The sequence below is a fragment of the Vanessa tameamea genome, chromosome 30 (assembly GCF_037043105.1).
Source record: "Vanessa tameamea isolate UH-Manoa-2023 chromosome 30, ilVanTame1 primary haplotype, whole genome shotgun sequence".
Taxonomy (NCBI): domain Eukaryota; kingdom Metazoa; phylum Arthropoda; class Insecta; order Lepidoptera; family Nymphalidae; genus Vanessa; species Vanessa tameamea.
This window is the reverse complement of record NC_087338.1, coordinates 2107047-2131564: the sequence shown is the minus strand read 5'-3', so window position 1 is coordinate 2131564 and position 24518 is coordinate 2107047. Positions and strand designations below refer to the sequence as shown.

Here is a 24518-nt window from a genome sequence, read left to right as displayed (position 1 = left end):
CTAAGCTTATTACAGTGACACCTGACATTTTCATATGGGAATATGTTAGATGACATTGGCGAAATAATCTGTGCTATCTTCGCACAAAAGCCAGAGTAAAAAATAAAAAAAAATAGATTCCAAGAGGCGAGATGGTCTCGCTAACTGGTGGATCTAAATCGACGGTTGCGGGTTAAAACCTGAACGAGTACCAGTGATTTTTTTTATGAGCTTATAAATCAGCACGTACCTGACGCTGTAGGCTGGTATCGTGGAAATATTATCATGGCACAGCTGCATCGCAGGAACGTGGTGAAAAAATTCTCTAGAACTTCTTCCCAGTCGAAGAGAAGACCAACGACCGAGAGAATATTTTTAATCGTATTGAATTCGACCAAAATGCTATTACAACTTGTAAATTTTCACATCTAATTTGATCGGCGATTAATTAAACCAGACAGATTAACAGAATCATAGCAAAACAAGACATAACGAAGGAAATAGAACCATTAATGCAATTATCGTATTGACAATTCATCGAATGCGACCGATACTTCCGTATACAACACACAGACGGAACTATATAAGGCAGTTAATGCATTACATTCCAGCGCCAGGTCTTATTATGGTGCCCAGGAAGCCACTCTGAAGCCACCTTCGTTATACACGTTATCCTAATGCTGATTTAAATTTATACACCATACAGGAATTACTAGTTATAGCTTTGTTTTGATGGCTGCTCATATTTTGCGTTCATAATGGTATTAGTGTTCATATTCTTTATACGTGCCCTAATCAATTGATTTAATTTTATCATACATCTTAGTTTATAACACCGATCAACATTTCGCGCCGCCAATCCACATCGGAGCAGCGTGATTATACAAGATGCTAACCATATCGACCGGAAGAGGTTTTAGGCCAGCAATAGACCGAATCAATTGAGTAAACAAGTTCAAAGCCCTTAAGAACAGTACTCACATCCCCCACCGTATTCATTGTCTTTTTTTTTTAATGAAATAAATAGGCGGACGGGCAAAGTGCCTATTTTTAAGGCCCTGGATAAGTCGTCACCCCCACCTTTCCTACATCGCCAATGCGCCACCAAACTTAGAAACTAAGATGTTATGTCTCTTGTGCCTGTTACACTGATCCACTCACCCTTCAAACCGGAACACAACAATACTGAGTACTACCGTTTGGCGATAGAATATCTGATGAATGGGTGGCACCTACCCAGATTTTATAGAAAGAGTTGCATTAAATAAGTAAATACCTAAAGGATCTCTAAGCTTACGTCGCTAGTCGGCTATCTATACTGCCAAATCATTGAAGCTTCAATGTTGACAGTTAATTGCATTTATTAAACACTAAAACGAATGCATTATAAACTTATCGTATACATTCACAAATGTAAGACGAGGTCACGAATATTATTACTATCTTCACAGAGTTTCATCAATCGATTCATACATAATCGTATACGCGACCTTAACGACACCAAAACTTCTGCCTACTGAGCCATTAAGCCCACATCGAGGAATGTCCCCACAATATTAATATTATATATTTTGCGACCATCAAATATTTTATACGAGAAAATAACACAAACAGACGAATCAAAATATATTACAAAGAACATAACGATTAATAAGAATCGTAATTAGAAAAAGAAATCAAGATATCTAAAAGTTATCTAAAAGTCTTCCCACGACGATCATTATATGCGTTTTGTTACTTCTTAAGTTTACAAATAAACTGTACTCGTATTTGTATAACTAGGTGAACCTCAGCCTTTAGCCGCACGTAATTTATAAAACTTTACCTAAGTATAGCACACAAACTGTCACCCCAATTTTAACCACTCGAGGGGCGAGTTAAAAAAGTATAATGTCTTTGTCATTGTAATAACTATGTCTTATCCCAAAACTCAAACTATCTCCATACCAAACAACATCTATATCGGTTCAGCGGTTTGAGCGTGAAGAGGTAACAGACAGAGTTACCTTCGCAATTATAATACTGCAGAAGGACTAGAGATAAAAACAAACCATACAGACTTACAATGTCATACGATTTGCTAATAGCTCTGTTATATAATACACTACAAACAATTAGGTATTGATTGATATATATATATATATATATATATTTATTTATTTATAACACAAGACTTTTCTACTTAACTACTTATATCTACTTCGATTTCACATCCAACGTTATTTTTAACGAATGAATTGATTACTTAGATCAACCAATTATGTATCAGTCTATGATGTCATATCAATTCAAGGTCAAATTTGTTTATTTATTTTTACGCTATAAAAGGCTACATACAGGTATATATATATTTATATATATCTAAATAATATTGTCTAATACGACTGAAATTGTCAATACTACAAGCCATAATTTCAACTCCATTGATTGCACAATAACTGTAGTTATTTTTTTTTAAAGTCGAGTTTAAGATTACATTCAAAACATTATATATTCAAACAGACTGTTATAAGCATTATAAAATCGTTGTTACGGGATAAAATTAAACTACGGTCGGTTCGGAATATATATTATTTCGAGAAGAATCATAAGGAACATAGTATATTATTTACTATCAAATTTACATTGACCCGTGTGAAAATCAATGAATACGAACTCCACAATTCACACGACTTGACAAAAAAACATATTTACAGGACTTATGTATGTGTTACTGTTATGTATATATACATTGTATACATATATATGTATATAACAATTATTATTACGAAAATCAACACCATACGTCCAAAACTTCCTGAACAGTTTTAGATGCATGGGGTATCTTTAGCATCCTTAAATAATACAGAGCGATACTGACTACAAATTCACCTTGTAATTTCACTCATTCATATCAGTCGTGTTGATTTTCGTAATAATAATTGTTGTTATATCTGAACATTAATAATTGTGTAACAAGTCTTATCAAAATAACAAAAGATTTAAACGTATTATTTACGCAGTTAAAAATAAATACACTATGCAGTATTTTATATGCAGTATTTATATAAAAAAAACGTCGTACATAAGATAACGTACACAGACGACACAATAAAAAACCAGTTTCATTCGACTACGTCTGTTTAACGTTATCGTTACACCACAAGAATAAATATTATGTACTGATTGAACTCTAATCATTATCACATTAGTAAAAAAAAAAATATATAAAAAAAAATCTTATTATATTTTATATATTTTTAATTGATTCGAATACGCTACGACACAAAAATCAAATTTGTTTTTTTATTTATCGATACGAATACCCTGGCTCGTTTTGTTTCGCCATCGACGGTGAAGCTGGCGAACATTTTTCTTATCGAAGATAAACGCAGACGTTAATTTAAACATACTAAAGTGAATTCGAAAACTATAATTACATCGTGAAAGTATATTATTTCATCGAATAGAGAAAGACATATTGGAAACTTCTACCTGGTAGGGTTTTGTGCAATCCCACCTGAGTAGGTACCACTCGAATATCACATACTTAACTAGTGTAACTACAGGCTCAAGGGACATAACATCTTAGTTCCCAAGATTTATCCACGAGTTTATGTTATCTTGCTGTAAAACACCAACTACTGAACTATCTTAGTATCATTACATATATATATGTATATACAAACGCGGCCTCTTTATATGTGTAATTATTTGCAAATGGTATCATAATTTACTTGAACTATACGTCGCTTCAAAATCATAATCTCCTGATGAACTAACTTAACGAAAATATGAATTAAGACTCTATTGCTATGGTCTTAAATACATTAATCGTTAATTTTTATATTAGAAAAACTTTATATTTTTATGATAAGATATGAACTGATTTAATTTCTATTTCAGACTATACAGTTAGATTTTTAACAACGAATATATATAATTATGAAAAATTCGTTGTACAATACGGGGTCACTGAACCGAGAGAATTTTAAAGAGTTTTGTCGTTATGATTTATATATGGAATGATTTAATGTATGTCAGATTTGTACACAATTTAAAAAATATAGTATATATTTATTTCGATTCGGTACAAAAATTAAAATAAACCTTATGGCGCTAGATTTAAAGATTATATTAAGATAATCAAAGTGTAATTGAAAAGCCCTAAACGATTCAGTAAACTAAGATTTTAGTTAGTTATTAAAGTACGATTACGTGTTAAATAAGTACGGATGATATTTATTCCTTTCTCTCACAGTCCTATGAAAAACGGACTCCGATCCTCGTGATCAGATTCTGGATTAACAGGAGTACCGCTTAAAGTTTATAACTCAAAGAGAGATACGAGTGTCAGAAAAATCACTAATCAACTCGACCTGGGTAGGTATTTAGTACCTCATCATCTACAGCCGTACACGAAAGCCACTAGACCCATGAGGCAGCTTAGTATAAAAGTAGTTTATTACATTATAGAAGCGATATCAACAAATTTTCTATTTTAACCCAAAAATCTAAACTTTGACAAAAACTTATGTTAAATGGCGAACTAACGCTGTATATATTTTCATATAATATGACATTAGGCGATAATCGAACCGAAAACAAAAAGATCACAGATCACATTATCAACTCAACCCTAACGAACTTTTAAACGACCGGAGATAAAATATTTCATATCGTTATATCAAAATTCCATAACATTCATAAAACGCACAAAATTTCAAACCATTTCGAACGTTCCCACTATCCACTGCGGAACACAGCACAGAACACAGGCACAAACAGCACAGAACGAAAACGTATTCCAAAGACTAATCGCAAAAGAGAAATCTTTTAATTACAAACGAAACGTCTATAGCTCGCGACGGGAGCGGCGACACTGAATAAGTGAATATAAGACCGGTAGACGGTGAATAGACTCAGGGTTGCCATTCGCGAGTAAAACTATTTAACGGTTAAACATTTAATTAAAAATAGTAAATTATACAAAACATAAAAATGAAAAGAGACAAAAATAGTATACTACAAAGTTTTATCAAAACATTAGCTGCGGCTTTACCCGCGCCAAATATATAAAACACAAACTTCCAACCACAATTTTATTCCTTTAGGGGTGGAGTTACGTTCTTAGCGGATGTCTACACCCTATAAGGTACCTGCCAAATTTCAGGTTTGTAGATTTCGTGATTTATATGTGAGAGGTATTTCGCTTTTTTATATACATATATGTATATAGATTTAAACATCTGTCTCACTATATAAATACATTCTCGTAAATATTGAGATAAAAATTAAAACATATTTAATATGTACATAAATAATAATAATATATATTATACATAGTAAACGAACGCCTTCATAAACTTTACGACACCAGCGTCCTTATCAACGGATGCTGGCATATTAAGATATTATTATTATATTAAATATATTTCTGAATTTTCAAGTAACAGCGGTTCTGAACAAGAGGACAAGCATCGGATATAGAGGTTCCTTCTAGGCTAGCAATCGCATCTCCCTTTATCAGCAACTCCCCTTAAGTTGCGGGTGTAAGTTTTTTTTTTTTTTTTTAATTTACAATGTCCACGATCTCACTGTTGCCCGTGCCTTTTTTTACATTCTACTTTTATACATTTTGGCGTTTTATATTTTTACTGAACATTAGCGGATCTTCGTTTCGCTTGTCGTCATCTTGGTTGTCATCAGTTCCACTACTGCTAGTCTGCCACTGATAGCAATTTAGAACTGACAACTTAAACAAGACAGCGAGAAACCTCTGCAATTAGACAGCATACTATTATCAGTACAGAACATTAAACGAGTAACTTCTTAACGTTTAATTTAAATTGTAAATTGAACAATCTACTGTTAATTGTACCGTGTTAATGAATAAAAGAGTGTCATTTTTTGAAATTTATTTCTAACAGTGGAGGAGTTAAATATGACGGCTAATACTATTTGATATAATAATACTGACACCCGCAAATTCAATCGGGTTAAGAAAGGATTACATAGCTGTTTCATGAAACGCAAACTTTTTAATATGTTGCTGTAGACTCTGAGATAAGCGTATAACATTTTTTTGGTTGGTGTATCTCCAATAGTTCATATAAAAAACCACCCTCAAATAATAAATACTGTATTTTTACACTTGTAAAAATTAATCAAAAAATAGTTAAAAAATTCTAAATATAGAGCTCATTGATATATATTTTTTCGCGTTGGATTCATTTCAATATCCGTCATATTTTCCGAGAAAAAAAAATAAAACAGCCCCTAAGGCTCCTACCCCCATATCTACCTTTAGAGTGTAAGCAGAGATCTAAAATCACGAGTACGAGTACTTTGAGTGAAGAAGTAATATTTAAAAGGTTAAACTATATCCAAAGACGTCAGTGCAATTTCCTTATAGTAAGTCTGCTAGACCCTTTGTCACAATATTGTTACGACGTTGTCGTAGCTTGCGTGCTAGCCTGTGCATAATTTGTGTTTCTAAAACATCTTGTGCTCGGCGGTGGAGAAAAACATCGTGAGGAAACCTGCATGTGTCTAATTTCAACGAAATTCTGCCACATGTGTATTCCACCAACACGCATTCGAGCAGCGTGGTGGAATATGCTCCAAACCTTCTCCTCAAGGGAGAGGAGGCATTAGAGCAGTGGGCAATTTACAGGCTGCTAATGTTGTCGTAGCATAAAAATAATATTTTTTTTTATATAGCTGGAAAAACGTTGTATGCATTTCCTGCACTACACTAACCCAGCCTATCTATATCATAGAACCTTCCTGAATAAACCGCGACTCGTATTGACACGTTCAAACACAGATTACAATACTTTAATCGAGTACATGCTTACTTACTTCTGAATCAAAGATGCAATTACAAATGAATTTAACCATCGCTACGTAACATAGATCATATCGAGAAGAACTCGCAAAAAAATCAGCAGATATTATTTCCAATTAAATTATAACATATCCTGTTTTAATATTAACGAACTTTTATATAATATATACATATATTTTATAGCATAATATGCCTTATTCGGTAATGTATTTAGGATAAATTTGGCAAAGCTATTATGTTCAGAATTTCATTATATAAGTGAACACTTGGCCAAAGCGGAGACGGAAACTTAAAGCTGTTCAAGTTATTCGTTTTTTTTTTTATTTTTATATATTATATTTGGCAAACGGACAGGCTCATCTGATAGAAAGTGAGTACCACCACCCATGGGCATCTGCAATTCTGGAAGGCCTGTAGTTAAGTTGCCAGTGTTTAAGACATAACAAGGTTTGCGAAGGTTCCCAAGTTGTATCCATGTGACACAATGTTATTTGGATGATAATGTTTTTCGTTATTTATATACTAGTAGGTCGCCCGGTGGGTGGGTGGGCGAAACTTCAAAACCTTTGTTTTGATTTAATTTCACTGTAAATTGCAAGTCACTCATCTACATTTGGCGCCAAAATTATGAAACTTCGTTTGAATGAAATTTTAAATGTCCAATAGTATTCATTAATTAAGTTAGAATTGGAGTTTGTCGATGACAATTTACTTTAATTTTGTTTACATTTTTCATTTTTTTTTTCTTATACTATACTACGGGCCACTAACATTATTCCGTTCTCTAAAATAAATACGTTTTTAAATGTAATAAATTTTAATTAAGAATCACCTTTATTTTCCTACACATCTGCGGCTGAAGCTCTTCAAAATAAGATCATAACCGATTTTTTATGTACAGCTGTCGTCCCATAATCACCATACAAAACGTATCAAATTTATATTACTTTTAACGCGAACTGCCACGTTACGTTAGCTCCAGCAAAAGTTTTGAAGAAACATCATTAACCCACTATTCGCTGAAGACTGCACGTTTCTTCAACACTATAATATAACACTATCCTGGGTGCCTTCAAACGAGGCGTGAAGAGCCATCTTGCGGGCCGGTATGGCGAGGGCGACTAGTGCTGCTCATTCTTGCTGACTGTACTAGTCGTCTTCGCGTTTGGACTCCAGTTCCACTTACCATCAGGTGGATTGGAGTCATATGTCTACCCGGACAGTATAAAAATAAATAAATAGTAACTATTTAATACTAACACTCGTCTCAGATTTAGTCAAAGGTCATCTGAAGCTGCATTACTTAGGTGGTGTAAATTCAAATACAAAAATATGTAAGTTAAAGTTGAAATTACTTTGAATAAATAACATAAACAAAATGCGTCGAATCGGAGTGTCCATTAGGCAGTATAGGGAACCCTGTATCGGCCAGGGGACAGCCAGACTAATAAGGAAAAAAGGAATTAAAATTAATTATTTCTATAAAATATTTCTATAAATATAAATTTATTATACGTATATATACATAAAAATAAATATATATAACGGGACGCGGTTACTTTGTTTGTTGATTTGGATAATTAATGAATCGAGTAGTTGGCAATAATGTTTGATGGCTGATTTACTCTTAAGAGCGGGTCACCCCGAATGGAGTTGTAAGGGTCATGGCAACGCGAGCCGTTATGTTTTGACAAGCTACTCGAATGCGATGATTGCTTGCAAATCCATTTGCTCTTAATCGAGATTAATTATTGTAATCCTTTGATATTTCTGGTGTACGATTATTGAATCAATTAATACAGAGATTAGACGATATTAAATACGTTTTATTTTGTGGATATCTCCATTTCACGCCCACATAATCTTCATTTTTGTCTATGTATATAGACAAAAATTGCGTTTTAGTAGGAAAATTATATTTAAAGAAGTTAGGAAACGATCAGGGGCTCCGACATGGTTAATCTGACCATGAGTGCTTGAACCCGCGACCTTCGTTTAAGATCGACGTCTTCTATTCACTGTAACTACATATTTTTCCTTATGAAATATTTCTTAAGATCTTGTACATAAAACAGGTTCCAGCTAGCAAATAATACAATATGTATTATATATAAACATGACCTACATATTAAGAGGATCCTAAATGCCTACACACAGTTACTAGTTGTCGCCCGCGGTTTTACTTACATTTAAGAGCTTCATACCCATCTCATCAAATTCAGTGCAGTGGCTTGGCCGTGAAAAATTAACAGAATCACTTTCGAAATTATAAAATCAGTATAGATTATATAACAATTTAATAACATTAAATAATATTTAATAAATATTTTAATTAAACTAGCAACCCTAGGTTTTAACGGTTGTGTAAGAGCTTATTAGAAATGGCATCGAATATTTTGTGCAAGAACGAATGTAGCCTAAAGTAACACACATTCTGCACTGCGTTCCAAATTTTTCTTTTAAATCATTGATTTATTGTCTATACGCTCTAATCACATATAACCAAGGGCTTATCGATACACCACATAATAATCTATATTAATAGTTTCGTGCAGGTCTACGATAGAACCGATCGAATCCTATCCATAATTATAGATCCTTAAAAAAGTAATGACTTTTTAGTCGATAACATATATCCGCAAAATTCGTATAATCGATATATATCGATATTAAATCCATGAAGTTCAAGGGGCGGCCATGTTTGACGTCAACGGTTCAGAAAGTGCTTTCCAAATAACAATTTCTTGCATTTGCAATTGATGCAACTACAGGCACAAAGATCATAGTATTCAAGGTTTGTGGCGCATTACCAGTGTACCGATGGTTATATCTTACTGTACCAACTTCTTCTTTGGTCCCAAGGGTCCAGGACCGAAGCTTTGTTATAGCTAGCTAGCTAGCCAGCCCGTATAGCGTTGATAAGAATTATTTATCAAGCTGCAGTCTAGTGTAATGTTATCTAGATAGACTTTACAATATACTAGCTGCACCGCGCGATTTTAACTACGTCATATGGTACCGTTCCACCATAAAAGGCAGTGTTTATTGAAAATGTTTTTAAACGTAAAGTTTGTCTGACATTAATGACAGATGTCAAAGATATGCTTTTCCTCCCTATGCCATCCATTGCGACTGCGTTTTCATGTTTTCTGCTAGCTATATAAAATCCCCAGTAATCATATTTATTGGTTATTTCATCAACTTAAATAACCTTTAGTGCGGTATTTTCGTTAGTGAAGATTTAATTATGAAATTTGATAAAAATTAAAATATATGTAGACATATAATTTAAATATTTTAATTTGGAGTCATAAAAGCGCATTAATATTTTATTATATTGAAATTAAAAGTCGTAATTTTTAGCCTGTTTATCACGTGACCTAAACACGAGCCGCCATGGTGTGGCGTCAGACAGGTAAAAGCTGATATTTCAATATCATCTGGCACTTTGATAAACAACTTTTTTGGAGTTTTAATGCTAGTATTTGTACATTACACTCCAGCGATAGCGGTTGCAATTCATTATTTTCCTAAAAAACACCAAATATTTATAAATGTTAACGTTGAATGAGTACCGGTCGTATAAACACGACTGTTATTTTTAACAATCTGACGTCATCAAAATGACTGACAACGTTTTTGCGGGAAAAAGTGGTTTAAAATTTAATTTAATTTTATGGCAAGAAAGCGTGTTTATTTCGCCGAAATATTTTATTTTTGTGGCTTTTTATTAAAACCAACATTTAAAATTACTTTTTCAAACATAGTAGAATACCCTATTGATTCAGTCATGAATCACTACGCCCATTTGTAAAATCGTATAAAAAAGGGGACGGGAGGACTTTACAATATGTAGTAACAAACTATATATATAATAATTTCATATGGTTATAGCTGTCTCTTATCGTCTCTTATAAACAACATAATATTTATATATAAATCGACTAAAGTAACTTTACTTAAATCTTTTTTTTAATAAACATTTCTTTCTATTTTATACGTCTTCGTTAAAGAACCAAAACATAGGTACTTTATTCGAGTAGAATATTGCAAACAATTTTGACCTCTATAGAATTATATCAAATGATCCACCGGTTCGGAATTCAGATTCCACCAGGACAAACCGGTAAGATATTCAGTAGTTATCTGCATCATTTCAATAAAAACAAATAAGACTACTCTTAATACGAATCATAGGATTCAAAAATGTATTTCATACACTCGAACAAACATATGGCATTTCTAAAATTCTCTGCTCTATGGACATATTATACCAAAAGTTAAATGACGGACAAACGGTGTTTTGTTCCGTTTTCTATGTATTGTTATAAGTTTTGACGTCTGGCGCTTTAATCGCTCCATTCCCGTGTAACCTCGCTGGATTTCAGGTGCCCATTCAGCGTAGGCTCATTCTCACTGGATATTATTATTATATATACGAAAGTAACTCTGTCTGTCCGATTTTCTCTTACGATTTAAAACTTATTCTAATTCGACGAGATTTTCACCTGACACATGGAACTTACCTCACGATGTTTTCCACCTCATCCTCATAAGAAATAAGCGTATAACAAAGTACAAAAAGCCCATATGCTTGACATGAAATTTCACCGTTGTTTGCCCGGATTTGAACGCGTAATTTTCAATAGACAATCACGCATTAAAACCACTGGTACATCTTGACATTTACAATAACCATACATTATATTCATATGAATTCAAACTATGAACTGTGGGCGGAACACGTTAACTAATGAATTATAACTAATCGAAGCAATGTGACCTTCAATTACCTAAGTACAGAACCGATTGCATAAGTATTTATATACTATTGTTACGTTAACTAAATGTCGTATGCACGTCTGGTGCAGATCTGAGTGCAAAACTATTGTCGCAAATCCCAACCGAGTCTCTCTCAAAACAAAATATTTGATGATAAATTCGTCCGATTTCGATCCAACGGAACCAATCGCATGGGAGACCAGCCAAATACGCAAGACATATTATAGTGCACATATGTGTGTGTGCATAGACACAGGTGCACTCTCTGTTCCGACACTCTCATAATCCGATGGGAAAGAGAGGAGATCAACGGTTTTTCATGCTTTCCCAGGCACCGGAGTGTACACACATCCAGACCTCGGACTATTGACCTGGTGTTTGAAGCCAGGACCTCGGGATCTGTGGCTTTGTATATATTATCACCTAAGATGGATTTGTTTTGTTGCAACCTCAGTGAGCTCACAATAATTACCACCTGGAATATATCTTATATAACGTAGAGACTTATTTTAAATATTATTATTAATCGTGCTGTAATATCGAATTAGGACAACCATGTCCTGTAATGATATGAATACACTTTTGTGTTATAAATAAATAATAAAAAAAAGTAAAAAATGTTTAGTTAATATACCACCGAGGCATCCAAACAAAAGAATACATATGTTTAAATGTTTACTTGCGTAATTGTCTCACTAGTGGGTAAAACCTCTTCCATTAACGAATAGGTTACAAGCTGTTGGTGTGCTATCGATGTGTCAGATAATTCGACACATGCAGGTTTTCTCACGATATTTTCCGTCATAGCCGACCACGAGATTAATTATGAACACGAATTAAGCGTATCAAAAATCAACGGCGCATGAAGATTTGAGATTTGAACTCGCGAATTTAACGTGTTCAACATTATTTCGAAAGTTTGAAAATTGGTTCATATCGATCGTAGTGAAGACAGTCGAACTGACTAAGTAAGGATGCACTTTAAAATATTGCTTTGATATGCGAACTGGCAAATTTATGTACCACCTGATGGTAGGTGACATTGACATGATACAGTGAGTTATAACTAAGATCCCTTATTTGGCGAAATAATTTGTCGCATCTCGGCACAAATAAAAGCCAAAATAAAAAGATCTCTTATGACGTCAATGCGTCAGCCCTGCGAACTAACGTACGATACAATGTCTCTAATATGACTGTACTTGGACTGTCCTAATCAGCCTACAAACTGGAGGGTTCTTGTTACCTAGAAACATCGTGAACCGAAATCTCATCCGAATCTTACAATCTGTTTAATTTTTGTCTGAAATTCAAAATTGACGTAAACTTGTTTCGTCTGATAAGTGAGAGTTCCGCTGACCAGATACACATCTCCCCTAATACATGGTTACGGTAAGTGTACCATTAACGATTGTATTTTTTCAGAAACGATACGACTTTGGAACCTACAAGAAAAAGACCTACTTGAATCCTTACGGGTCAATTATTGTATAAACATTGTCAGGGCTTAGTATTAAATAAAATGACATAAAGGGTATCCCGCGGGCGGAAATCAGTTTATATCATAAAGTAAGATAAACAAATCACATTATATAACGTTGCTAAGATTCGCGACGGCAAAAGAAAACACTTTAAACGACCACTCCGCAACATGAAGAGCACTTTAACACCACATCAGACGCCCTGAGATTTCAAAGAGCCATTATGACATAATACCATATCGTCTGACGGCTATGAAAAAACATTTTTAACCGGCTACAGCGTTAAATAAGTATTCATGGATTGATTATGTTTGTATCTATAACCTAATGTCTAGTCTCCACATGTATTTATTGGCCCAAATAAATCGCTACACCAGTGTTTATGACGTCATCATTATGACAATTATGTCAAAATCTTTCCTAAAATATTTGATTTATATTTTTCAAAAAGTAAATAGATAACAAAAATTATAGCTTATTCCACAAATAAACTTTGACATTGAATTAAAACGATATCATTGGTCGAGAACTAGAAAAAATATCACCGATGGATCGGAACTTTGGAAGTAAAATAAAATTTTATATAAGTATTTAAATATTAATAATTATGAATATTATTCAAGAATATGAAATGTTTATATCCACTCCTTCTTTGATTAAAAAAGGCTATATACATCCCTGAAATATTTAACACAAGTCTTGTAAATTATGAGAAAAAAAAAAAAACAAACTTACCCGGTCCGATATAGCTTCCTCCATTTTCCCGCGCTTCAAACCAGGCGCGCGTATAACATTCACCGCTGGCGCCACGACGGCGGGCGGCGGAACGATACCGCCAACGCCCGCCGCACCAACCGGTATAAAACCGGCCTCCATTCTAAGCAAACATTGCCACTCGACGATAGATGGAGCTGTACACTATTAATGATTAAATCAATTCCACATCGCGGAAATAACACCCGAAAAATTTTTAATCTAACTCTTTTTCACTTGTAAAAACACATCAATTTATTGTATGGACGTATATTAATGTTCAAGTCACTAGCCATTTTAAAGGAACTGTTTTTATAGAGCGTTTCGTTTGAGCGTATTAGGAACGGAATATATTTTTTTTTTTGACACGATTATCACTTATTAAGCACTACGGAAGATTACGCACAAAATAATTGTATAGATCGAAAACACTGTCACAACACTGAAAACACGTTAACAGGACGACGGGTCGCGGCGATCTGTCTATACAACACAATACTGGCCGAGCCACCTAACGTTTTCCCTTTCTCGCCTTACTACCTGGAAAAGAGACAGGTATATCATTATAAGAATTTACATGTGAATGATACAGGTTCGAGGAGCATCGTAAATTTCGTACAATCAAAGATCAAGGTTCTGAATGGATGTCATCAATGCCTACTTAAGATAATAGATTAATGTACCAATATGTGTTGCCCATGATCCATTTTTTAGTATGGAAATATTTCGAAATAACATTCTTTCGCAAATTTTATTATTATAAAGATTTATTAGTACAGTCAAATATGTCGAAAAAGAGTGTTAACCTTGAGGCTTTTGGCACTGTAAGAAATATGTTCACAGACCTTGAGAACTAAGATGTTATGTCCCTTGTGCTTATATACCTTTCGAGATGGAACATGACAATACTAAGTATTATCAGATAAGTGCCAATAAGTGGTACCAACCCAGACGGTCTGGCACAAAACCACCAATTCATTTTCAAAACTCAGTCTCATTTAATTTGAACTTGTATCTGAGAATATAATAAACTGTCAGTTTTTCCCGCCTCTAACTTCAGTCAGCTGTTTATTTTTTTTAATCAATTAATACTAGTGCATATAGATAATAAAATAAATTTAGAAAACTTTATAATGCATCGAATATAATAAGTAACCGTTAAGTCATCAATAATATATCATGCACGAAGCATTCGTACATAGTCGTACTTAAAAGTTATCCTACGTGACTTTTGCGAAATAATCGGATTGCTGAAACTAAACCAAAAACCGTCAACAAAAAAAATCTGTAAGATTAATAGAGTTATTATTGGTATTTTTAAGGTACACAATAAAAGTAAAACTACAACTGAGATGACAAATATTCTTTCATTTTGTTAATATTCTTTTGAAGTACAGTTAACCGGTAACCTAAGGCTTTAATGTTAATAGACAAACATTGAGAAGCAGAATCATTATAAAAGTACTTTCATTTCTGTACCCAAAGCCATGCACATTAGTCTAAAGTATTAATTACATAACATTAATCAAACGAAAAAAACAAACATCAACTGTACACATACGTATGGTATTTAAAAAGCTTTTATAAAGTCAGATCTAAGCACGACCTTTGTTATATAACAATAATTTAAAAAAAAAATGATAGATATGACATTGCTTACGTCACAATCAGATTTCTTCATAATCATAATTGCACATGATATCTAAAGGTGTGGTTTCGCTTTGAAATTTGACAATTACTGTTAAGCATAAAATTATGCGAAAACCAAATAATTATAAATATTTCTTATCGGATTCGGTTACGGATACATTTTTATTTCGGATATCCGATATTTTCGGTTACGGTTCCCGAATACCTGCCTGCTATTTACACATAGATAACTTATAACCAATCGACATCACAGTAGTTGCCAATATTCCTTCTTCAGATAGATACCCAGCATAAAAACACAACTCTCAGATATAAATTCCAAACTTGGAACGGTCGTATCGCCAAAGTTCGAAACAATTTTCTAGCAAGGCGATTGATTTTAAAGATAATACTTTAAAACAAAGGCCACGTAACGAATGATAAAAACAAAAGAATAGCATCAAAATCCGAATTCATCTTATAAGTTTGTAGTTTTATTTGTAACAAAAAAAAATCGTCATTACTTAATCGATCATGCCAATTTGCATAAACGTAGTGAGGGATACAGAAAAACACAGGTACCCCACACTTGACCCCGCCCCCCTGCCCTTCCCACGCGAAGCCTCGAGGGGAAACGAGGCTATACTAATATTATAAATACGATAGTAGCTCTATCTGTCTGTTGCTCTCTGTCAAACCAATAAATCAATTTTTTTTTAAATTCGAGTTGAAATCTGGTAAGAATCAAGCTTGAATGTCCAATAGCCCAAGTGTTATACCAACGATCAACCCCTCAAACTCAAAGAAGCCGCGGGCGAAAATGATGCAATTTTTCGAAAAATGTTTTCAATACGCATTACTGCGAAACTAACTCAGAAAGCGTTAAAATACATTCCACCGTTAACGGATCCTCTACCACAATATTATGAAATTTTAAGATATTCAAAATGAAATCAAATATTAATTATTTAAAACGATTTAAATTTATGTAACGAACCATTGAAGTAATTCCAATTCGCATATGTACCTTTTTCGCCTCATAGACAATCTCACTGGTAGACAAAACGAATCGTTTCTCGAGTTTAGTACGTATTTAATTATGACGATGAATATTCGATTTTAAAGTATATATCAATAGAGTCTTATTTTAAACTGAAAATCTATTAGATCTATGTTAGGTTTTAAAAGCATATATCTAGGCATAATTAGATGCTGAAACAACAATCACCTATTTGAAGTCAACATAAATCGTACGACTCGTATCGAACATAGACGACATTGCACCAAATACTTATTTAATGACGTAGCAATATATTATACAAATATGCTATGATATGTACACGAACACTGTATTTTTTATTTAAAAAAGGTAGACAGACTGACGTATGTTCCTTCCAATTATGATTGGACATCATCGCCTTTAGACATAGGGGATGTAAGAAATATTCATCCTGAACATTGCCAATATGAATCCAATCTTGGGAACCAAGCCACTCACCCGTCAGGTCATAACATAACACAACAATACTAACGATAAGTATTTCCGTTTAGCTTGGCACATATGTGTAAAATTCCATGACAATCAGTCATGAAACAGTGCCGAAGTTTCAATCTCAAAATACATAACAACATCCTTTGTTCAATGTAGGCTTTTACGAGCGCTTTTCAATCCTAATTTTCATCAAATAAATCGTCAAACTACCGTGACTTCGGAATGTAGAATCTTCAAGAGCCAAAAAAAACTCAGTAGTTACTCGTTTCGAGCATTTGAAATACAAAGTTATGACATTAAATACAATTATTAATTTCTATACTAATATTATAAACAGGTGCTTTTTCGTTTTTTGTAATTTCCGCAACTAATGAACCAATTCTACAAAAATATTTTAAATATAAGACATATTGATAATTATATCATAATATTTTCTTTATCATTAAAATGCACCCTTGCGAAGCCGGGCCCGAGTTACATATGATCTTCTATACAAACTCCTAATATTATCATACAACGTATACGACCGTTAGTGAACAATGAGTAATCGAAGGCGGGGCTAAGAACTAGTGTAGCAGAAAATAATGAAATTGTGGATTATTCAAATTAAATCTGAAACAAACAACTTCAGACCGTCACGACAAATCGATTTGTAACCACTAGTGCGTGTCGAGAGAAAATAATGTGCCTCTCTTGTTACGGACTGAGTATTCGATATTGTATTAATTAATTATTAATTAATAAAGGTAATATCAATTATTATGCGAGTATGTAGAGGACATATTTTTTTTTATCAATACGACCAGAAACACAATTTTTTACCTTATCAAGTTACAATAATAATATTATATATCGTATAAAACAAACATATTAAATAGGCAGGATATTTTAAAGCTCGTTTTAGTTTATTACAGCCACTGCCAAGCTCCAATACTTTGTATTAATGTTCTCTGGCACAAAGGGCGAATGACACAATTACAAGAAACATAGTTTCAAAATATATGTTAATAATTAATACATTTTTTTACGGTGCAAATAGCTACGAATGATTGTGACAACCAGTTACTATCACGTAGCTCATTTTCCCAACTAGCTTTTTTATAGCATAGATAGTGACGTAAAAAAAAAAACATCCTTATATCGCTAAAGAGCCACCAACCTCGGGGACTGAGATGACCCTTGTGACTGTAATTACACTGACTTACTCACCCTTCAAACCGGAACACAACAATACTAATTATGACTGCTTGGCGGTAGAATACATGATGAGTGGGCGGTACCTACCCAGACGGGCTGGCACAAAGCTCTAAACACCAAGTTTTCCAATATTAAATAATAATACGAAGATACACAATACGATATCGCTAAGTAGGGATCTCTCTCAGACAACTTTCACATTCTATAAAGAAAAGTTTATAATGGATACAAGAGTAAATATAAAGGACACATATTATGTTGGGTATTGAAAGCTTTCCGAGAAAAAGTCTCAAAACTATACATCCAGTCCGCTCGAAGGACGACCACAGCACTGATTTGCTACGACTTAACGAGATACAGTATTTTAACAAAATGTTATATAACATATATCTTTATTTCCAGTAACAAAAGACTTATTGCGCTAGTAAATGACTTATCTTTTGTTAGCAAAACTTACATATTCTTTCGACACGTGAATAATTATCTATAACAAACACGTGTAACCATCGGCTTTGTTAGGATGACGTCTTAATATTTTATGCCGACATGATCCAGTTGTTAGCACACGTGCATCTTAACCGAAGATTGCAAATCAATTCATGTGCTTGAATTGCGTTTATAATTTGTCTAGTGTTCAGTGAAGGTAATCATCGAGGGGAAACCATGTGTCGTGACGTGTTAAAATTTGCCAAATCTACATTCAGCAATAGGAATAAGCTCAAAACTTTTTCCTTAAACGCAGCTAATGTCTTCACCAAGCAGTGAGTCAATTATAGGCTGTTGCTTTACTTTTGGTTACCCACACGTAAAATTATTTATATTAAAAACTCAGACTGGTAATTGAGATGGACCAGGGCTTAGAACGCGTGCATCTTAACCCACCAAACCCAGGCAAGCACCAATGAATTTCCATGTACTTAATTTGTGTTTAAAATTAATTGTCGTGGTCGACGGTTAATGAAAACATCGCGCGGATACCGGCATGTGTCTAGTTTCAATGAAAGTGTAATTAGCTCCAAATCTTTCCTCAGAGCGACAAGAGTTCCCAGCCCAGCAGTGCTACATTTACAGGCTGAACTTTACTTGTTCACCAGTAATGGTTTACCATTAAAATAAGAACAGAAATTTATTGCTAGTCTATTAAATATATAGCGAGATACAAAAAGAGAATTAATAAAAAAACCTTTTCTGTTGTAATTATCAGCGTGGAAAAAATTGTATAAGATCAATTTGAATGATAACGTATCTGTCCATTCGAACAGTACTTACTTTCTCTTTGGACAAACAATTTAGGTATTGTTCAGCCTCTACTTTATCTGTTAATGATAACTATTCGAAATTCGAAATAAATTGTTAAATCTTATAATATTGATATACGTAATTGTTGCCTTGAAATATATTTTATGCTAAAATAAAACGAGTTATGTTGCCCACGACTGGACAAGAGGCTCTTGTTAATGCTCTCTCTTTGAGAATTAATTTTACCATTCTACACAACTCTGGAGCTGATACTGAGAAATTCTGATCCGAACGTGCCTTCTGAGGATTTGGTATTTGAATTCCGCCTACTTTCTGACTTCGGGTTGCTATTAATGACCTGAAATTGAACCCAGGACTTACAAACGAGCCACAAGCGGCTGATATGAATTCTATATCTAAAGCAGACTTTCAAATCGTCCTACTGCTATATAAGTTATAAACTACGGACATATTTCAAATATTTTTTGATATAATAGTGACAATAAAAAAATATTTTTATTAGATAATTATATCGTACTGTAATTGAGTTTGAGAATACATCGATCATAAATTTTATCTATAGATCAACAAGGCATCACTATATCCTATAACATCGATAAAAAATATTTAGATAATTTATATTAGAACTTATTTTGAATTTTGTAAAAGCATCAAACACAACGTCATCAACGGTAAAAACATCGGAAACTGTCAACGGCGTATGCTCTACTTGGCACGCAATTTACGGGATGTAGAGCATATTTTTTTTAATAATAGATTTTTATACGTTGTTTTAGCGGTTATTATAAATAAATTAAGTAATGAATAGTTGAATTTCCCACCATCTCTACTTCCGTTCGAAGAATATCAATTTTAAAATACACGCATATTTTTATAATGAAACAGACGGCAATTATAGTCGCTTTTGGCTTTGTATTCGCTTTTATTGCTTTACTTTAATGCTCCAAAACTGCCTTTTTGTTTTATAATCTGAAGCTTACACAGAAGACAAACATAACATTAAAAAAAAACACTTTTATACACTAAGAAGAAGATAGAAACAGTTAAGATACCTTAACCAAAGATCGTGTCGTATTTTAAGGGCAATATTTATTACTAATTAAAAGAGCCTGTAAATATGCCACTGCTGGGCTAAGACTTCCTTTCTCTTTGCGGAGAAGGTTAAGAGCTTATTCCAACAGGCTGCTCGAAAGCGGTTTGGTGGATGCACGTGTAAGAGAATATCAGCAGTTAGACATATGCAGGCTTCCTCATGATGTTTTCCTTCACCGCCGAGCACGAAATGTACTATAAACAGTAGTGCTTGCCTGAGTTTGAAGCGGCAATCGTCTGTTAAGATGCATACCTACCCACCCATTAGGCTACTTAATTTGAATAACAAGAGCCAGTTCATTCTTGCCATTTCAACTTGTCTAAATTTAAAACGAAGAAATATTAAACTGAAAAAAACAGCTGTTTGTGAAGTAAATCCATCACTGTACATCGATTTATTTATTCGCAATAGTATAAGAGTGACTAATGCTTTATGAAGATTTTGTCCAAAAACATACACACTCAACAAAATCGTGAGCGCATTTTGTAAAAACAGGAAACGGCTGAACCTAATTGAGATACGTGTACTTTTAACACAAACATGAGTTTATTAACGTGTATCCGCTACGCAATCATATCAACGTACGAATTTAGAAAAAATTACACATGACTGATAACTTTGAAAGTTTAGAAGATCAACTGTGACAGATTTGGAAACGTGTAAACATACATTGAAAGATTTACTTCGTACAAGCCCGTACCGGGTACCACTCACTCGACATATATTCCACCGCCATGTATCAATACTTAGTGGTTTGAAGAGTGAGCCAGTATAACTACAGGCACAGGGGACATAACATCACAGTTCCCAAAGTTTCTCGCGCATTTGCGATGCAACGAATGTTTTTTATGGCGCCAATGTCTATTTGCAATGGTGATAACTTACGATCGTAACTTTCAAACGGAAAATTAGTCGATGAAGTTGCACGCAAAAGCCTTATCAATAGCGATCTCTTAAAGGCAACCTCCATACCGATAAATAACTTGACGGTAGGTGGAATCAATACCGTATAGTTCTGAAAGAATAGAATCTATCCTATCCTTTGGGTATCGAAATTTTAATCGAGAGCATGTTATATCTTCAATGATCCACTGGCTGGCTGTATATCTTATCATTATAAGTAATCCCAAGAAGAATTGGTTTCTAGAAGGCGACCGGTCGTAAATCTATCAAATCCAGGCGACCAGTTATCTTGTCCTTTTTTGGAATATACATTCAAAGCCAATGAATATTTTTACTAGAACCTTAAAAAATGAACATTCAAAAGTGCCTGTGAGTATTAAATATCTACTCAAATTAAGCGTATTTTGATAAATATTGGGGAATGTTGTGACTTTAAGAATCAATGATATTCTTAGTTAGATCACGTTATTTTTAGCTGAAGATAAAAAACATCCATACCCGCCGCAAGCAGCACTGTCAGCAAAAATTCTGCTAAATGCACCAACCCGCAGTCGACCAGCGAGATCGCTATTAATGGTACATACTCCAATCAATTTCTTCAAGATAAGCATATCCTAGAGCAGGCGAGAAAGCCTTAGCCCAACAGTTGGACATTTACAGGTAGCTATGTAGCTGTTAAAATTTAAACGCGATTATGTTCCAACATTTATTAAAAAAAAGAAAACAATTTTGGAAATTATGATACACGATTGCCCTAGCACCTTGAATTAAATATGGAAAAAAAATATAGCCCTCGTCTTTCGGAGTGATGTATAGACTGTAACTATGGGCCATATATCCAAATCTCAATATCTTAGGCATTTCCAAGTTACGACGGCATATGAAAATATGAACGTTTACCTTGATAATATTACGTTCCTTCCGACAAAACTCATAACCGACAAAATAATCAAACACTGTTGTTCGTAAAACGGAATGCAGTGTTTAAAAAAAACATACTAAGGTAATAGTCATCGGTGTGTACACGACTACTAACGGAATTTTGGCGGTGTTCCAAGTGAGATTAAGGCCTTAAATGTCATAATCCGACATCGGCAAAACATATTCAACTCTATCACAAGTCGATAGGGTCGATAGTACAACGTGGTGATATCCAAACGATATTTAACTTCGGGTCACTGAATAATAAGTTTTCAATTAATTTGAGATAAGGTTGAAATTGTTACAAAACCATTATATATTGTTTGTTTAAATCCAATTATAGACGTTCGGCTCGGTTTTGCTGAAATGACACTAAAGTTGCCTTAAATTGGGGGCGTAGAACGAGCCGGCTCAGTTGATAGTCGCGCACAAAGTTAGCGGATTCGTAGTTTCATATGTTTAATTAATCACATAATTTATCTCATGCTCAACGGTTAACGAAAACATCAGTACGCAGTAGAGTCTTGTGTGAGTTGTGGATATTCTACTTAAGAGTAGAGAAGGACTTTTTTGCTTATCTGTGACACACTTAAGAGATGCATAATGAGATTAGAAATTAAATCACTCTAACGTCTCGTGACATCCACTTAACTTATACTGTTTATGATCATTACCTAAAAACACAAGACGGAACGAGGCACAAAGAGCTTAGGGTTTGAACCCGCAATCACTAATCACGTGTTCCACTGGGCTATCTCGGCTCAGCCGTTATCGGGTTCTGTATGCAGATCATTTATAACAAGAACATTTAGAGTAACAATACCTCATTGTACCGTCTAGCACGTATGTTTCTACTATATGTTGTTTTAGAGACGTCCGTACGTCGATATTTTATATTTTTTAAAAACATACATACATAACAACATAAACAGCCTGTAAATTTCCCACTGCTGGGCTAAGGCCTCCTCTCCCTTTGAGGAGAAGGTATGGAGCATATTCCACCACGCTGCTCCAATGCGGGTTGGTGGAATACACATGTGGCAGAATTTCGTTGAAAATAGACACATGCAGGTTTCCTCACGATGTTTTTCTTCACCGCCGAGCACGAGATGAATTATAAACACAAATTAAGCACATGAAAATTCAGTGGTGCCTGCCTGGGTTTGAACCCGAAATCATCGGTTAAGATGCACGCGTTCTAACCACTGGGCCATCTCGGCTCTAAAAACATATCTAATAAAATAAAAATGCTATGTATTATAATATATAGATGAATTATATCCAATGGGATGGGATGACCTTAAATTGACAAGACATTACAGGTCGAGATCTAAAATGCATGGAATCGTGAAAAATAACCATTTTTAAACATCACCGATGTTGTTAACTTTGGAAGTAAAATTAAAGCGAATATAAGAAATTAAACGAAATATTCTTGTATTATAAATAAAGACGTATTATTCAACAACTGTTTATAGTGCATAATATAGCAGAGCCATGAGAAACTCACGTGGAATATGTAAATTAATTATCGTAGCAAATTTTGTGATCTTTTTTATAATAAATACGTGTTATTTACTCAGTGTGCTGACGATACAGACGAAACGACTGTGCGAATATTCGGTCATTAAATGAATTGACATATATATAACTACGTAGGTACATTATTTAAATGAAATATTTCAACCTCGAATAAATTAAAAACAGAATGCATAAATGTACCGGAATGTTTAAATTAAATATAAAAACAGATACACTATTTTGTTTTAAAAGAATGGTAGCAATGCCTCAAATTAATTAAGGAATTACTAATATTCCAATTTACCCCTTCTCTAGGCCAAGGGGTCTTTTTACATCGCTAGGCAGCCTGTAAACCATTGCGCTTTTGACGCGTTTACAATATTATTTCAAAATATTAAATAAAATAATACATAGAACATAATTATTACAAACGAAACCAGTGTATTCGCTCGTATACAATCAAAGCTGCGACGGTTAGCGATGCGAGTAAAGACAAAGGCAGGATGTTGAGGTAATAAATTTTTAATGCAATCTCTTAAAATGCCGCAGTCGTATAACAAACGATAAACTATATGAAGCTCATAAAATTCTATATAAATTTAATTATTTAAAGCGTACGTATACTCTATTCCAACAATAACAGAAAAAAAACAAATGTACATTTGAAAGGAAATTATT

The 24518-nt window shown here is 33.8% G+C and overlaps 2 protein-coding genes across 12 annotated transcripts in view; one reads left to right on the top strand and one right to left on the bottom strand.

Annotated features, from left to right (window-relative positions):
* Positions 1-24518, top strand: part of LOC113391592 (scavenger receptor class B member 1-like) — a 352256-nt gene that overhangs the window by 215781 nt on the left and 111957 nt on the right. The gene's annotated exons all lie outside the window — the stretch shown is intronic.
* Positions 1-24518, bottom strand: part of LOC113391582 (mitogen-activated protein kinase-binding protein 1) — a 124807-nt gene that overhangs the window by 85906 nt on the left and 14383 nt on the right. For 10 of the 11 annotated variants that reach the window (XM_064219976.1, XM_026627583.2, XM_064219978.1 and 7 more), the window contains exon 2: positions 13807-14364. In XM_064219976.1, coding sequence (XP_064076046.1) covers positions 13807-13947 — 141 coding nt within the window. In that variant the 5' untranslated portion in view covers positions 13948-14364. The remainder of the gene's footprint in view (positions 1-13806; positions 14365-24518) is intronic. The other variant, XM_064219977.1, reaches the window with a different exon arrangement.